Genomic DNA, 17,500 nt, shown 5'->3' with positions numbered 1-17,500 from the left:
ATCCAACAGCAAACAGGAAGCACAAAGACAACCGAGAACTTCCTGTTCCTATGATGGGAAGTTCTGTGAGACACCGCAGAAGAAGAATGAGACAAGAGAACCAAAACAGAATCAAAGGATCAAAGTGCTGTGGACAAAAGTAAGGCCCACACCTGGAAAGGTTACACTTGTTATGTCTACTACTTAACTACTAAACAAACTCACTAACTATCTCCCTAGCTAGATACCGCATTCACACACTAACGAACAGACAAACAAATGACCTAACTCACTAACTAGCTGACTACCTACCTCACTCAGCCACTTACTAAAACCTGCCAAACTAACTAGCTAATTCACTTACCAACCTAACTAACGTTAGCTAACTAACACACTGACCAGCTAGCTAACTAATTGGATAACTCACTAGCTACCTACCCAGCTAGCTATCAACTCACTCACTAACTAGTTAACTAATGAACCTAACCAACTAACTAGTTAACTAATGAACCAATTACCTAGCTAACTAACTCACTAATCTTAGCTAGGTAAGACAGTGTCTAGCAAGCTAACTCACTATCTAGGTGTCTACCTTCAGCGCAAACTAACTCACCAACTAATTAACTCACTAAGTAGCTAATTGACAAGCTAGGTAACTAGGTAAATCAGTGGCTCACTATCTAACTAGCTAATTCACTAACTAATAAACTATCTGTAAAAACAGACAAACAGCTAATAACTAGCTAGTTGTTAACAAAACAACGTCACTCACTCACTCACTGACCTAACCAACTACCTAACTAGCTAACTCACGAAATAGTATCCAGCTGACTAGCGTACTTACTAACTCACTATCTAACAAATTAAGTTGAATAACTGATAACTCAAACTAACATACTAGCTCAATAACTGACTAATTAGCTAGCTAACTAACAAACAAACCAACAATCTCACTAAATAACTCACTCATTAGGTAGCTAATTAACCAACTAAAAAATAAACTTAATAAACCACACTCCCTCACTAACTAACCGATGGAGCGGCTGAGTTCTTAGACGTAAATGACGGCTTTTATAAATGGAGTCCTGTCTTTGGAGAGAGACGAGTTTACAGCTTCCGCTCTTGTTAAGCTGAAACCATTCTTAAAATAATCAATGACGGTTTAACTATTATGAAACATGACATCTGAACGTAAGCCATATTGAATCATTTTAATTTGTCAATCTTTAAGGAGCAGCTTTCGGTTGGAGTTAGGGTTGAAAAATTCCGGGAATATGCAAATTTGGAAACTTTCCACGGGCATTAACGGGAATAAACGGGAGATTCTGGGATAATTTAACTCTATTTACCTTATCATAACCACACATGCATGTAAACATTCAGAATACTTTACATTAATTACATTTTTGACTTTTTAAATATTTTGTGAGTATTGTGAGTGACTTTATTCTTTCATCGAAAAACAAAAACATGTAGTTTTTTGTATAATTTCATTTCTCTAAATGTTTTCTTCCTGAACGGCATCAACGTCGTCCTTACTGTCCACTTCCTCATCATGTGACTCCCACACAGGGAGGCTCTAAACGTACCCATGTGGTCAGTTTGTGTATGGCGTGCTGAGAGGGGGCGTGGCTTATCACCCTGAAACAGAGCAACTTTCCGCCATTGTTTTTTCCTCTCATCATAGCGACTCTGTACTGATCAAACAGAGTCGTGTTTTTGTACTAACGAGCATCCGGAGGCGCAGACAGCTTCTACAGGAACTGGACTGGATGACTTCCAGCCCGTTTGAGAGCTCGTTGGCTCGGATCGGGCAGCGGACTTCACGTCAAACTTCCATGTGGAGGGAACCGTGGAGAGACACCGTGTGCTCAAGCACAACCAAACACACGTTATCATGGAACCTCCTTCATACGACTTAATAGTAACAATACGTCATCGGGTCAGTGCAGAGACTTTGTATGTGTCTCCTGTGCTGCAAAACTTTCAGGAAATTTACCAGAAACTTTCCGCCCTTTTCCACCCTAGTTGGAAGTCTTGATCAAGGACACTAAACCTTGTGGTCACATGATGACCGACTCTGACCCCTGTGCCAAGACTACCTTTAGATATCGAACACGCGCTTTTCTGCTGCTGTCCTGGATTTTAGGAAATGAGGGAGACTGTGGATGGGTTATGTCGTGTATTAAGTGTCATGTGATCTGTGTAATGTGGTCACTGTCATTGTGGCGGTGTCATGTGATCAATGTCATGTGATGTGGGTCGATATGGACATTGCTCTGTTTCTAAACATAAAATCTGATTTGACTTCAAATGTCAAATCAGATTTTATGGGGAGTTGGTCCTGTGCCGATGTGAGGGTTTGGGGACAGAGGATGCTGCATGTGTACAGACTGTAAAGCCCTCTGAGGCTAATTAGTAATTTGCGATTTTGGGCTTTACAATATAAAATGAATTGAATGTATAAGTAGTTTCATTCGATATTCTCCACATTGTAGATGTTTTTGTGTTGTAGGGACTAACAAAAACAAAAAGGCTGTTTGCGGAGTCCAGACTAAACACGAGACGTCAGCTGCTTGTGAGTCCTGAAAGAAACAAACACCAACCCTGTACTTGTGTTTCAGGTTGACCCACTTCTTCTTCAGCTGCTGGGCGGTCATCACTCGCTGGATGCCCATCTCCTTCCTGATGGCCCTGCAGGAGATCAAAGAGTTCACCGTCAGAGAGAAGGAACAGACGGGATCCTGAAAGAGGATCTGAGACCAGCCTGACCTCCAGCCTCTCAGCGCAGAGTGCTTGCGTCCGGTGAAGATGTCAGCGTTGGTGGCACGGAGGTGTATCATCTGCCGGATGTCTCTGTCCGTCACTATGACAACACATTTAACACCATCATCTGTTGTGTGTCTCCTTCTGACAGACTTCAGTATTTCAGACTTTACCTGATCAACAATCTCAAGATCAGAGTGGATTTACTTTATGATGATAAAACACGTCTTGTCTGAACAGAGCAGATGACAAATCTGAGAAGGACAGCAGATTCGATCTGTGGTAATCGATACTTTTATCAAAGTACTGTTCAAGTCAATTACTCTGTACTTTTAATCCACAGCCCATCAAAGGGAATCAAACTCAACTCGACCATTACGTTAATTAAATTAAAAACACTAACTTTACTTCTACTACAGCACAAGATACGAGTACTTCTTCATGACACTAACAAGGATAATACTCCTGTTATTGAACTCTCTCATGTCACTGAGTATACGTTAATAAGCCAAAGAATCAACTTTAACTAGAAACATCAGTGTTGTTTAAGTCATTCCTAGCTAGCATTAGCATCTCGAGCCCAGTACCAAGCGGACAAAGTAAAGATTGAATAACGTGAAGCTTTGACGCTTTTCACACGTGTTATTATGAATATTATCTTAATATCTAATCATCATGTTTAAGACACATTACTTTTATATGTGTTCTCCATTCTGGCTGTTTCTCAGCGGTCCTCGCTCCAAGAGACCAAAACATCCGGTGGAGACCGGAAGAGAAAGTGACTTTCTTCTTCTGTGTTGTTTCTGGCGGTTTAGACCCGCTGGCGGCGCGTCCCTGCCGCTTAGTGGCGGATAAATATACATACACAAATATGCACGTTAATTGTTTTTTTAACATTTTAACTGAAAAAAATAAAATAGAAATACACACATTTGTAAGAAAAAACACATATATATGATAAAATTCCAAAAGCTTAACAAATACAGTGTCTTGCATAAGTATTCACCCCCTTGGACTTTAATACATCTTGTCATGGTGTAACCACACATTCAAATTTATTTTAAAACAATCTTACAACCAACACAAAGTAGTCCATCATCTGGAATTCAGAGAAATTTTACATTGATTTTAAAATGATTTATTAATAAAAATAAGTATTGAGTGCATCTGTATTCAGCCCTTGTGAATCACTCACAAAGATCTGGTGCAACCAAATGTCCTCACAAGTCTCATCTTTAGTGGATCGGGTTTTTCTTCTTGCCACTCGTCAGTTTGTCAGTTCTCCATGTGATGTTCAAAGCTTCATACTGAGCTACAACGAGACTTCATCCGTCTACTTGAATGTTTATTATTCAACATTTAACATTTGTGATGTTTGTCACAATAAAAGGTGTTTTTCACCTTGTGGTGATCAAATGGGCAAAAGATTCATTCGCTGTGAATTCCACTTTGTAACTGAATAAATGGGGAAAGGTCCAGCAATACTTGCTCTGTATATATAAATAGTACTAAATATTTAATAACACAAATTTAAATTGAAAGACAAACAGATTAAACAAAACGAATTAAATGAACATTTTTTTATGTATTTTTACGTATTGCTATAAGTGAACATTCGCCTCTGAAAACCAAGGAAAGATTTTTTTTTACATATTACCGTAACAAAATGTCTTCATTAACTCTCATTAATTGTCATATTAAAAAGCAACATGTTGTCTTCTTAAGTATCAGAGAAGTAACATATATTTAAAATATATATAAAATATATAAATAGACTTCTCTCAAAATCGATGTTTCCGGATTACATCATACCGGAAACTGACTGGAACATTTCAGAATAAAGGTCTTAAAGATAAAACTCGAAGTATACATGATGAATATCCGTTTAAAGTAAGTAGGATGTTCATTAGGAGGGGATTTAGATGGCGGTTCTGACGAGGATGATGATAAAGTAATGCATTCATCTTTATTCTTCCAAGGGCTTCTTTTTTATCAGCTTGAACATATTGTTTTCAGAAGAAATACGTGTTTTTCGATTGATATAGGTAGTATCATCATCATCATCATCATCATCATCATTGATATAGTTATTTTTCATCCTTTGATTGTTGGTTTGAACATCTGTCTGTCCCACGTGACATCTGGCATTGGGCGACGTGGTTTTAGTTTGAAGGGGTGAGCGGAACCGCTACCTGGTGTTGCTTTGTAACTTGTCCGGGTCCTGCGGCTGCACGAAGAACCTGATGAAGATCCTGATGAAGATGGATCTGCGTTATCAATGTCATTAGGACAATACGTCGCTTATTCTTCCGAGCAGTAGTTTCCTCAACAGGTAACGTCACTCAGCTGCGCTAATGATGACGTCATGTGTCGTTCATCCCGCGGATTGTGATCAATACAGTCCGTGTTGATCATTGATATATTAAGCTGCAGCTCATCATCATCATCATCATCATCATCATCATCATCATCATCATCATCTTCCTAATAACAATATGATTACTTATATCCGAGCGGTGACCCGTGAAATACAATCATTTAAATCCTCTTAATGATATGCATCATTATTATTATCATTGTTATTATTGTTATTATTATTGTTGCTGTAATTGTTTTTGTAATTTTTATTATTGTCATTGTTATACTTCTTTTGCTTATTCATATTATAATTACTTTTATTACCATTTTGTAGCAGGTTCTTGATAATAATAATGATAATAATTCTAAAAATCACACATGAATCTGTTTTATTCTGTTATAAATGTGTGTTGGTGTTTCCCTGTTTTTGTGTGTCTTTGTGTAGCACCATGTTGGCCAGGAAGGGCCTCCTGCCTGATGGGTTCCTTCTTACCCGTCTTGCTGAGGACCAGAACCAGCGGAACCGGAGCCACTGCAGAGCTCAGAAGGCCCGCTTCATCACCAAGACGGGCTCCTGCAACGTGGCCCACAAGAACATCATGGAGCAGGTACTTCTGAATACCTCTACTGTACAGAAGTACTATAACGTTCAGACTCCATTTATTAGAACCATTCATGGCCAAAGTATGTTGGTCAAGAAAATTGAGACACCAAGACAAGACAAATGTACACAAATTAAAAAGTGATGTTAGAGTCAGTCAGGGGGGGGGGGACCCGGCTCTGTTGGTGACGGGAAGAAACTGTTGGTGTGGCGAGAGGTCTTAGTCCTGATGGACCTCAGTCTCCTTCTGAATGGAAGGGGCACAAACAGTTTATTTCCGGGGTGAGAGTGGTCGGCTACAATCTTGGCTGTGGCTGCAGCGTACCACACGGTGATGGAGGAGCAGAGGATGGACTCCATGATGGCCGTGTAGAAGTGCACCATCATCGTCTTTGGCAGGAAGAACATCCTCTGCTGAGCCTTCTTGGTGATGGAGCTGATGTTCAGCTCCCACTTGAGGTCCTGGGTGATGATGGAGCCCAGGAAATGGAAAGAGTCCACAGTGGTGATGGGGGAGTCACACAGGGTGAGGGGGGGAAGGTGGGGCTGCGTTCTTCCTGTAGGCGGACTCGTCCCCACCAGAGATCAGTCCAATGAGGGTGGTGTCATCAGCAAACAGGAGCTTGACAGACTGGTGACTGGAGGAGCAGATGTTGGTGCACAGGGAGAAGAGCAGAGGGGAAAGAACGCAGCCTTGGGAGGAACCGGAGCTGATGGAGCGAGAGTTCTCCTCCAATGTTCTCCTACTCTAAAGTTCTTCGGCATGTTCATTAATGAAAGAAGTTCCCACTGTAATCTCGATATTTCCACTAGATGGTGCCGTATTGTTTGGGGTTTTAATTTGATTCAGACATTTTGTTATTTTCTTATTTCAGCCATAATAACTTTTTCACAACACTGTTTGAGGAGAAAAATGTTTCATTTAAAGAAAATAAATGAGAAGATGATCCGAACAGAGTGAAGAGAGGAAGCTCTGAAGAGACTGATCGATTGAATCCAACATGAGAAAATAACTACTCTCTCCTTCAGGGTCGCTTCCTGCAAGATGTCTTCACCACCATGGTGGACCTGAAGTGGCAGCACTCCTTCCTCATCTTCACCTCCGCCTTCCTCTGCTCATGGATGCTGTTTGCCATGATCTGGTGGCTCCTGGCCTTCGCCCACGGGGACCTGGAGCCCCGCGACCCGGAGGGCGAGCCGGGCCCTGTGCCCTGCGTCACCGCCATCCACTCTTTCACTTCCGCCTTCCTCTTCTCCATCGAGGTCCAGGTGAGAGACCCCGCTGAGGTTCTGACTCCTCAGGTGTGTTTGTGTTGGCGCTGACCTCACATCTTGCTCCAGGTGACCATCGGGTTCGGGGGCAGGATGGTGACGGAGGAGTGTCCCCTGGCCATCACCGTGCTGATCATCCAGAACATTCTGGGGCTGATCATCAACGCCGTCATGCTGGGCTGCGTCTTCATGAAGACGGCACAGGCCAACCGCCGGGCCGAGACGCTCATCTTCTCCAGGAACGCCGTCATCGCCTCCCGCAACGGGCGGCCCACCTTCATGTTCCGGGTGGGGGACCTGAGGAAGAGCATGATCATCTCCGCCACCGTGCAGCTGCAGGTGACACAAAGAGGGGTTAGGTCCCAGAGGTGGTTCTGCAGAACGAGACAGATATGAAACAACCTCAAAGCGAGAAATAATCCTCTATTGATCCCCTTGGGGAAATAGTTCATTGAACCCACACAGTGGGAGCAGTGTGCTGCCGTAAAGGCACCGGGGGGGCAGTTAGGGGGCGGGGGTCTGCCTCAGGGACACTTCGACATGGGACATGGAGCAGCCAGGGTTTGAACTGCCAACCATGTGGTTCCTGGCGGACCTTCTCTGCTCCATGCGCCAGGGTCACAAAGAAACCCAGATCACTACAAAACAACCACAAAGAGACACAACACTAGTCCCTACCGCCGAGTTGTCCCCCTGCAGGTGATCCGGCGCACGGTGACAGCGGAGGGCGAGGTGATCCCCGTGTGCCAGCTGGACATCCAGGTGGAGAACCCTCTGAGGAGCAACGGCATCTTCTTGGTGTCTCCTCTGATCATCAGCCACACCATGGAGCGAGGAAGTCCTCTGTACGAGCTGTCCTCCCAGTCCCTGGCCTCTGAGGACCTGGAGATACTCGTCATCCTGGAGGGTCAGTGTGTACACGGTGTAACATATATGTATATATATGGAATTGGTATTACATGTGATTGTGGTATATATAACATGTATTATATACCATTCTATATGAAACGGAAGCCTGGGGAGAGGAAGTGAACCCTCGTGTGTCTCTTGTCTCAGGCGTGGTGGAGACCACCGGGATCACCATGCAGGCCCGGACCTCCTACACACCTGAGGAGATCCTGTGGGGGCGGCGCTTCGTCTCCATCATGACGGAGGAGGACGGGCGCTACTGCGTCGACTACTCCAAGTTCGGCAACACGGTTCCCGTCAAGATGTCGTCCCTCAGCGCCAAGGAGCTGGACCAGACCCGGGGGGTCCGGGAGGGTGGCCCCTCCGACCCCGTTAATCTGCAGGGCTGGGGGCTGGTCCGGGCCGGAAGGGGGGGCTTCCGCAGAGGAGGGGGCCGGGCCTGCGACGGCTCCTCCCCCCCTGAGCCCTGGTACACCCAATCGGAGCAGCCGCAGAGGGGTGCGGAGCCCACCGGCCAGAAGAACAAGAAGGTGAGGCTGGAGGTGATCGGACGACGGACTGAAGACGGCGAACTGGGAGAGACCAGCGAATGAGGACCAGGGGACCCGGTCCCTACTGGAGAACAGGTTCTGACCCGCTAGGACAGAGATACAGAACCAGGAGGACGTGACGTCATTATAAAGAAGTCAACCCTCCAAGATGGCCGCTATCCAAGATGGCCGACTGCTGTCTCTTCATTGGACTATAAAACGTGTTTCAAGGATGTGAAAGTGTATTTTGTTTACATTACATATCATTTAAATGACACTTTTTATCCAAAGCGACTTACATTGCATTATAACCCATAGTCTACATTCTGCCTGGGGAGCAGTTGGGGGTCAGGTGTCTTGCTCAGGGACACTTCAACATGGCACATGGGGCAGCCGGGAATCAAACTGACAACCTTGCAGCTCCCAGCGCATCACATGACTCCATGCGCCTCCATCACTGCTGTTTCAATGTGTTCAAGCCATTCCTTCCATCAGTGTTTTCATGTTTCATGTCTCATCTTTGATCACAAAATAAAACCCAGTAACATAAAACCATGTTATTCATATTATATTGTGTTTAATTCACATATACGTCATTATTACAGCTCTTAATATTAATTATTATTATAGATGTGAGGATAATAAAACCTCAGATTCAACAAATAACATTTGAGACGTTCATTGTCTTCAAATGGATTTATTATTATTATTAGAATTATTTACATATTTTTCTAGAAACGCTGAGATGAAACTCATAAAAGTAGCATTTTATTTAATTTTAGATACAAAATCATTTGAAATATAAAAATATGAATTTCAGCTTCACACGTGTATTCTTTGTTTCTAATAAAACATGTTTACATCCTTTAATGTAACACATTAGTATTGGGTACAAAAACCCCTCTGTGCTCTGATTGGACGGTTTATTCTAACAAGCCTGCATCTCAATCAGATTGGCCTGTTGTTTTCGGAAGATTAATGTAAGCAAAGATAAAAAGAAAACAAATGCTCCTCGTGTTTTATGGTATTTATTGTTAAAAAAAGGTAGAAAAAGAAAACGTCATCTTTTATTGACCTGAGAAGCAAAAGAACACTTGTTTTAGTTGGTGTTAAAGTCAAACTACTCGGTGGAAGAACTTGGATCAAACCAAGGAGCAGCAGAGGCTCAGCAGGGTGAGACCCAGACCCAGACCCAGACCCGGACCCAGGAGCCGGGCAGGCGGCGGCGAGGCGGCGTTGCACAGGTTGCTGCTGCAGCAGCGGTACGTGAAGCCCGACACCGCTGGGAACATCTGGGAGAGGCGCGAGTTGTCACAGTCCGTGTAGCGGATACACTGGCGGATGGTCTTCCCACCTGGGGGGGCACAGGGAGGACACTCAGTGGACTTCATGGTACCTGAACCCCGCACCCAGACAAGAATCTGATCCCCAACCTGGACCCCGAACTGATCATGTGATCATCTGTACTTGTGACGTCACACAAGAGATGAAGCTTCTATGAAGAGCTTTGTGCCGCACTACAGGGTCCCTTTAGCACACCTCTCATTCAGGTGCATTCTGACTCCCGGCCGGGTTCTGGTTCTGGTTCTAGTTCTCATGGTCACCCCTTCCCTCCAGAACAGCTCTTTAAGGTCAGAACTTTCGCTCACCTCTCTCACTCAGAGAGATGCAGGAGTCTTCATAGGTGCACTCCTGGACGTTCTCACAGCGGCCCGTGTAGTCAGAACACTTAAAGCAGCGAAGTCCAGAACCTGGAGGAGGAGCAGGAGTAGGAGGAGAAGAAGGAGGAGGAAGTGCAGAAGGAGGTGGACAATAAGAAAGAGAAGGAGCAGAGGGAGCAGGAGGAGAAGATGTAGGAGGAGCGTTTTGTCCCTTCTGGGCTCCTGTAGAAACATGGCTGCTGTCTCCATGACGACGAGCGATCAAAGCTTCACTAAAACACTTTGTTCATTTGGTGATTAAACACATAAATAATGTTAAGAATGTTCCAATGACATCTTTAACCTGATGAGGTTCAACACGTTTACATTCTACACTTCAACTAAAGATCAGACATAATCAATAACTACATTACAGTAACAGAACATTTACTATAACATTCTGATGCTTCTAAGAATCAATAATTATATTACAGCCACATGACTCCTTGTGCTGCTCCATCTGGAGCTGCACCCGGTCAGGAGGAGGTCTACTCACCCTGCTGAAGGAGCCCACAGAGCAGGAGGAGAAAGGCGAGGCGCTCCATGGCCACCCTGCACCACCGGGTCTGGTCTGGTTCTGGTCTGGCGTGATCCGGCTGGGAGGCGGACTGAGTGTCTCTTTGTCCAGAGGTCCACAAAGACTCGCTGTCCTCCTGCTCCTCCTCCTCCTCTTCCTGCTCCTCCTCCTCCTTCTCAGTGAGCCTTTATCAAAGAAACATTCACACAATTATTCCATGGACTCAAAATGTTGTTTATCTTCACGTTGAAGTTAAGCAACAAAAACATTTTGTATTCTAGTGTTTCACGCTGCATAAAAACACAGCATTTAAATTATTAGGAAATAACAGGTTATATGTTTATTAGCCTTCATAAATGTAATTAATAACATGTGAGAATGTTTATCTCTGACAGACATCTGTAATTTCTATTTGTTCATCACCAAAACTATTTGACATCAGAATGGCTCCTGGATCAGTCTCTGGTCTGTCCTGGATCAATCTCTGGTCTCTCCTGGATCAGTCTCTGGTCTGTCCTGGATCAGTCTCTGGTCTCTCCTGGATCAGTCTCTGGTCTCTCCTGGATCAGTCTCTGGTCTGTCCTGGATCAGTCTCTGGTCTCTCCTGGATCAGTCTCTGGTCTGTCCTGGATCAGTCTCTGGTCTCTCCTGGATCAGTCTCTGCCTGGTCCTGGATCAGTCTCTGGTCTGTCCTGGATCAGTCTCTGGTCTGTCCTGGATCAGTCTCTGGTCTGTCCTGGATCAGTCTCTGGTCTCTCCTGGATCAGTCTCTGCCTGGTCCTGGATCAGTCTCTGGTCTGTCCTGGATCAGTCTCTGGTCTGTCCTGAATCAGTCAGTTCATAAAACATGGGTGTTCATGTGGACATATAAAGACTAAGACTAAGGTCTCACAAGATCTCAGCTCAGCAGTTTTTATAAAGAACCTCTTTTGTTTACTAAGTACGTGGAGATATTCAGAGAGCATCATGGGACGTCAGATGTCTTTGTGCGTGTCCCCTGTTGGTCTCCATCCTCTCTACAGGACACATTTCCTGTCTTTTCTGCAACTTGGCAGGAGACACTTTGCTTCCTTCCGCACACCAAGCAAGAGAAACTGGTTTGACTCGGATTAATATAATTCATAACTCTCCCTTTAAATACCCCCCCCCCCCCGCCCTCTGGACTTTCGTCTCAATAGTTCAACACGCTGAACACAAGGATTTAAACGACTTCATAACTCAGTGAAACATTCACAAAGACTTCTTCAGGACGTCTTTGTGAGAATCGTTTTCTAAATTTCTAAATTACCTTCAATAATCTCAGTAATCTCCATGAATACTGAGGCTAAAGGTACATTACCTGTTTACATCCCCTCAAAGCATTCTGGGAACTGTGGTTTCAAAAGTGGAGTGACGGCGAGATGGAAAAGCGACAGGTGGTGTGTTCTGATCTTAAGTGGTACAGCATGGTCCATGCAGACGAGTATGCTTACATATTTATCATCTCCAGTTATGATGATATGTTCACTTTAGTGTGTAGTCGGCCTCCAACACTCTGGAGCAACATGCTAACATCTGAGCTAATGCTTCTAGACATAAACATCAGTTATTCAGATGCTTTTAGTTTCTGTTCCTACGACATTATTTACATTTTTCGGATCAAAGCAAATCTGCATATTTTCCAAAAAGTCAAACTATTCCATTAACTTGAGGACATAAAGCAAATATTTTTGTAAAAACAATAATGAAATAAATGGTCTGCTCTTCTCTTGTATGAAACATAAGAAATATAAAACACAACTAAATTTTCTTAACAACATGTTTTAAGCCTTGAGTTATTTAAAGCCTAAAACAAACATTAGCGAGCACCTTTGTCTTTGTGGCACAATCACTTCATTCAAGAGAAAAACGAGTATGAAGACACACAGAGTGACGCAGTGACGGGACGGAGACGTCCTCACAGCTTCAGCTGCACAAGGACCGATTGTGTCCCATGACCCCCCCGCAACCAGCGGCTGCTTCTTCTGTGGTGCCGGGGGAAGGGCTTGGTCCTGGTAAGCTCAACCACGTCAAGCTCAACCACGTCAAGCTCAACCACGTCAAGCTCAACCACGTCAAGCTCAACCACGTCAAGCTCAATAATGTCAAGCTCAACCACGTCAAGCTCAATAATGTCAAGCTCAATAATGTCAAGCTCAACCACGTCAAGCTCAACCACGTCAAGCTCAATAATGTCAAGCTCAACCACGTCAAGCTCAATAATGTCAAGCTCAATAATGTCAAGCTCAACCACGTCAAGCTCAATAATGTCAAGCTCAACCACGTCAAGCTCAATAATGTCAAGCTCAATAATGTCAAGCTCAACCACGTCAAGCTCAATAATGTCAAGCTCAATAATGTCAAGCTCAACCACGTCAAGCTCAACCACGTCAAGCTCAACCACGTCAAGCTCAATAATGTCAAGCTCAACCACGTCAAGCTCAACCACGTCAAGCTCAATAATGTCAAGCTCAACCACGTCAAGCTCAATAATGTCAAGCTCAATAATGTCAAGCTCAACCACGTCAAGCTCAACCACGTCAAGCTCAACCACGTCAAGCTCAATAATGTCAAGCTCAACCACGTCAAGCTCAATAATGTCAAGCTCAATAATGTCAAGTTCGACCACGTCAAGCTCAATAATGTCAAGCTCAACCACGTCAAGCTCAACCACGTCAAGCTCAACCACGTCAAGCTCAACCACGTCAAGCTCAACCACGTCAAGCTCAACCACGTCAAGCTCAAGCACGTCAGGGTTAACCACATCAAGTTAAGCTATGCCAAGTTCAACCACAAGTTCAACTAGATCAAGTTGCAATACGTCAAGTTCGACCACATCAATCTGAACTACGTCAAGATCAACCACGTCAAGCTCAACCACGTCAAGCTCAACCACGTCAAGCTCAATAATGTCAAGCTCAACCACGTCAAGTTCACCCACACCATGTTCAACCCAAGCCACATCAAGCACGTCAATCTGAACTACGTCAAGTTCAACTACGTCAAGCTCAACCAGTTTTGGTACATTCAGCATAATCATATTTTAAAAAGTGAGACATTTTACCAACTGCGCCCCTACTCATCTGCTCTCAGGCAGAAGTAGCAGAGGATGGTTTGGATCCATCATGGGACACCACCTATATGCATCTGTATAGTTATTATATAGATGGCTCCCCAACTTCCTAATGTCTTTTCGTCATTACAGAAGGTTTTAGCAGAAATGTAAATATGTGAATGTGAATACATTTCCTTCCGTGAACAATCAGGTCGGAGGTTGAGTCTTTTATATTAAATGCTAAAGTTAAAGCCTGATTTAATATCAAACAAAAAGTCAACAGAAGGGATGCACTGCTTTTTACAGTTTATTAACAAAATGATAAAATAAATAAATACAAATTGATCAAATGCTCCTAATATCAACTCCTCCCCCATGTTCCCTACAGTATTTCCTAAACACTGCATACAAATAATTCATCACAGAAGAGGCTCAATACAGAGGTAAGAATCCCACCAGACCAGTCACAATGTCAGGCCAAACAGAAGACACATCCGGAACACAAGTCAAAAAAATAAACACATTCCTTTCCAAAATCATTATGAAAAATACAAACAATTATACAAATATTCAGATTGTGTAATTACCAACTTACACATTATTCAGCACACCAGGTGAACTTTTTCTTTATTCATATCGCTACAATGCATCTCACCGAAGGGAAGATTAAAAAAACACTTTATTTTTTTATTCATCTTCTTATTTCATGTTTTTTTTTCTGCCCCCCCCCGATAGAATGAGCCGTGGATGAGGTACAGAAGCTTCAGGTGAACATCTGGATCCAGAGAGGATGGATGATGTCTCGACAGAACACTAGAAGGCCACAATCATGACACGACCGCTCGTCTTCTTCACCTTCACGAGACACCCCCGGACACACCAACCGAACTCCACCCCCCCGAGGAGCAGCCATGGAGCGCCACCTGCTGGCCTCACGCAGAGGCACAACTCGCTTCCGACTTCATTTTAGACTTTTGTGCCCCTGAACATGTGGCTCAGAGCGTTGGTTCAGAACCTGATACGTGAAGTCAGGAAAAAAAGATATGTTCAAACCATCAAGATGTTCTAAGAAAGTTAAAAAAAGGTGTATTTAAGAACAAAATAAAAAGTATATTTAAAAAGTAAAAAGTGTATTATAAAAGTTTTGCATAAGAAGGCATGCCGTCCAGCGTACTGCTCAAGGGTCCAAGTCGGTCCGACTGTCCACACAACGGGTTCAGAAAGTTTAGAAGAAGAAGAAGACAAAGCAGAAGAAGAAGAAGAAGACAAAGCAGAAGAAGACAAAGCAGAAGAAGACAAAGCAGAAGAAGACAAAGCAGAAGAAGACAAAGCAGAAGAAGACAAAGCAGAAGAAGACAAAGCAGAAGAAGAAGAAGAAGACAAAGCAGAAGAAGACAAAGCAGAAGAAGACAAAGCAGAAGAAGACAAAGCAGAAGAAGACAAAGCAGAAGAAGACAAAGCAGAAGAAGACAAAGCAGAAGAAGACAAAGCAGAAGAAGACAAAGCAGAAGAAGACAAAGCAGAAGAAGACAAAGCAGAAGAAGACAAAGCAGAAGAAGACAAAGCAGAAGAAGAAGGGCACAGGGGGAGTCAACGAGTCCAGACCAACACTCTCATATTAATAATCATAACAACAATAATACTGGTCAAACCAAAAGTGCATCACCAAACATCTGTCACCGAGGCGAGATCTCCTCCTCCTCCTCCTCCTCCTCATCGACCACCACGACCTCTGACCTGGGACGGGATTCTTTTTTTATCTTTTCAAAACGTCAAAAGTAAAATCATGAATGAAAAAAGAAATAAAAAACATTTAAGGCTGGACGCTGACAAACACGATGTGCATGGACTGTGGGCCGCCTGAGGTGGGGGGGGGGGGGGGGGGGGGCTGGGCCAGGGGTGTCTGTAAGGTTCAGACCAGAGCGGGGGGGGGGGGGGGGTCTGGAGGGTTAGTAAGGTTTCTCCAAGTCACAGTGCAAGTCAAGAGACAAAATATTATCTACTGTTTGAAGAAAGGCACTCAAGGTACCTACTGTACAGGGGGGGCCGGAGGGGGGGGGGGGGGGGGGGTGGACAGGTCAGGGACAGAACATCGATTGGATAAACAAACGCGTGGCAACGTTCTGCTGGATGAAGGCAGTTTGTACAGCTGATATGACGAGTCCATGACGATGCGAAGAGACCACGGACCCCCCCTCACTGGTGGCTAACAGAATGCTAACGCACCCGGCGATGTAAGTTACACTATGATCTATCCAATTGTTGTTTGAGATATTTCAGCTGCTCACATAGCATGGCGCGGGGAGGGGGGGGGGGGGGGGGGCGTTTGGGACGACGTCAACAAAAAAGAAAGACAGAACAAGAGACCGATCAGGCCACCAGAACAAAGACAGCACACCAACAACAGCCCCCCCGGAGGGCCGGGTATCCTCCTACAAAAATATTGTCGATGTGGTGATAAGTCACATCACGACACAGAGGATGCAACTCTGATTCCATAGCAACGACACAGAGGATGCAACTCTGATTCCATAGCAACGCCACAGAGGATGCAACTCTGATTCCATAGCAACGACACAGAGGATGCAACTCTGATTCCATAGCAACGACACAGAGGATGCAACTCTGATTCCATAGCAACGACACAGAGGATGCAACTCTAATTCCATAGCAACGACACAGAGGATGCAACTCTGATTCCATAGCAACGCCACAGAGGATGCAACTCTGATTCCATAGCAACGACACAGAGGATGCAACTCTAATTCCATAGCAACGACACAGAGGATGCAACTCTGATTCCATAGCAACGCCACAGAGGATGCAACTCTGATTCCATAGCAACGACACAGAGGATGCAACTCTGATTCCATAGCAACGCCACAGAGGATGCAACTCTGATTCCATAGCAACGCCACAGAGGATGCAACTCTGATTCCATAGCAACGCCACAGAGGATGCAACTCTGATTCCATAGCAACGCCACAGAGGATGCAACTCTGATTCCATAGCAACGCCACAGAGGATGCAACTCTGATTCCATAGCAACAACACAGAGGATGCAACTCTGATTCCATAGCAACGCCACAGAGGATGCAACTCTAATTCCATAGCAACGCCACAGAGGATGCAACTCTGATTCCATAGCAACGACACAGAGGATGCAACTCTGATTCCATAGCAAGGTACAAAAGAAGCTTGGCGGCGTGAGCTTGTGCTTCATGTCAGGATGTTTGTGGTGAGGACAGAAGAGGAAGAGTTCCCCTCGACTTCTATATATATATACGTATATACATATATCTATGTATATTTATATATACGTATACATATAAACGCCAGATGATCAGAAAAACAGGTGCAGATATCTTTGTGGTTTTTTGGCAGTTTGGGATTCAACATTAAAAATGTTCATCAGTGTTTTTGATAATGCTGAGTCAGCAGGTTCAGGAACACAAAGCACTTATTCTGAGACCAGGAAGACCTGAATATATGTTCCTATAGAAGAAGAAACACAGACCAGATATGCTGTGTGTGTGGGTCTCTGTGTGTGTGTGGTCTGCGTGTGTGTGTGTCTGTGTGTCTGCGTGTGTGTGTGGGTCTCTGTTTGTGTCTGCGTGTGTGTGTGTGTGTCTCGGTGTGTGTGTGTGTCTCTGTGTGTGTCTGCGGTGTGTGTGTGTGTGTGTGTGTCTCTGTGTGTGTCTGTGTGTGTGTGTGTCTCTGTGTGTGTGTGTGTGTGTGTGTGTCTGTGTGTGTGTCTCTGTGTGTGTGTGTGTGTGTCTGTGTGTGTGTGTGTGT

The 17,500-nt window shown here is 44.3% G+C and overlaps 3 protein-coding genes across 4 annotated transcripts in view; 1 reads left to right on the top strand and 2 right to left on the bottom strand.

Annotated features, from left to right (window-relative positions):
• Positions 1-3,566, bottom strand: part of LOC119196311 (uncharacterized) — a 4,817-nt gene extending 1,251 nt beyond the window's left edge. The window contains exons 1-3 of one of the 2 annotated variants that reach the window (XM_037451876.2): positions 3,439-3,566; positions 2,752-2,845; positions 2,586-2,673 (exon numbers count right to left, since the gene is read on the bottom strand). In XM_037451876.2, coding sequence (XP_037307773.1) covers positions 2,586-2,673; positions 2,752-2,845; positions 3,439-3,457 — 201 coding nt within the window. In that variant the 5' untranslated portion in view covers positions 3,458-3,566. The remainder of the gene's footprint in view (positions 1-2,585; positions 2,674-2,751; positions 2,846-3,438) is intronic. The other variant, XM_037451878.2, reaches the window with a different exon arrangement.
• A 1,309-nt stretch (positions 3,567-4,875) lies between these two features.
• Positions 4,876-8,970, top strand: kcnj11l (potassium inwardly rectifying channel subfamily J member 11, like). Its single transcript, XM_037452266.2, has 6 exons — positions 4,876-5,077; positions 5,549-5,711; positions 6,734-6,973; positions 7,046-7,315; positions 7,676-7,883; positions 8,033-8,970. The coding sequence occupies exons 2-6, from the start codon at positions 5,553-5,555 to the stop codon at positions 8,476-8,478; spliced, it is 1,323 nt and encodes a 440-aa protein (XP_037308163.1). The 5' UTR covers positions 4,876-5,077; positions 5,549-5,552; the 3' UTR covers positions 8,479-8,970.
• A 457-nt stretch (positions 8,971-9,427) lies between these two features.
• LOC119196516 (CD59 molecule (CD59 blood group)) lies at positions 9,428-11,046 on the bottom strand. Its single transcript, XM_037452267.2, has 4 exons — positions 11,030-11,046; positions 10,612-10,817; positions 10,065-10,166; positions 9,428-9,769 (listed from the first exon to the last, which is right to left on the bottom strand). Coding segments are annotated over exons 1-4 (522 nt in total). The 5' UTR covers positions 11,032-11,046; the 3' UTR covers positions 9,428-9,557.
• Between the last annotated feature and the right edge of the window lie 6,454 nt (positions 11,047-17,500).

The sequence above is a fragment of the Pungitius pungitius genome, chromosome 6 (assembly GCF_949316345.1).
Source record: "Pungitius pungitius chromosome 6, fPunPun2.1, whole genome shotgun sequence".
NCBI classification, from domain to species: domain Eukaryota; kingdom Metazoa; phylum Chordata; class Actinopteri; order Perciformes; family Gasterosteidae; genus Pungitius; species Pungitius pungitius.
Note: the sequence above shows the minus strand (reverse complement) of the source record. Positions and strands in the feature narration are given on the sequence as shown.

Bases quoted from the DNA above. Each gene is read 5' to 3' on its own strand.
- LOC119196516 (XM_037452267.2), bottom strand. The intron at 10,167-10,611 runs GTGAGTAGACCT...CTCCTCCTCCAG, and splicing joins CTGTGGGCTCCTTCAGCAGG to GTTCTGGACTTCGCTGCTTT. The intron at 9,770-10,064 runs GTGAGCGAAAGT...GTGCCCCCCCAG, and splicing joins CATCTCTCTGAGTGAGAGAG to GTGGGAAGACCATCCGCCAG.
- kcnj11l (XM_037452266.2), top strand. From the start codon at position 5,553: ATGTTGGCCAGGAAGGGCCTCCTGCCTGATGGGTTCCTTCTTACCCGT. The intron at 7,316-7,675 runs GTGACACAAAGA...GTCCCCCTGCAG, and splicing joins CCGCCACCGTGCAGCTGCAG to GTGATCCGGCGCACGGTGAC. The intron at 7,884-8,032 runs GTCAGTGTGTAC...CTCTTGTCTCAG, and splicing joins GATACTCGTCATCCTGGAGG to GCGTGGTGGAGACCACCGGG.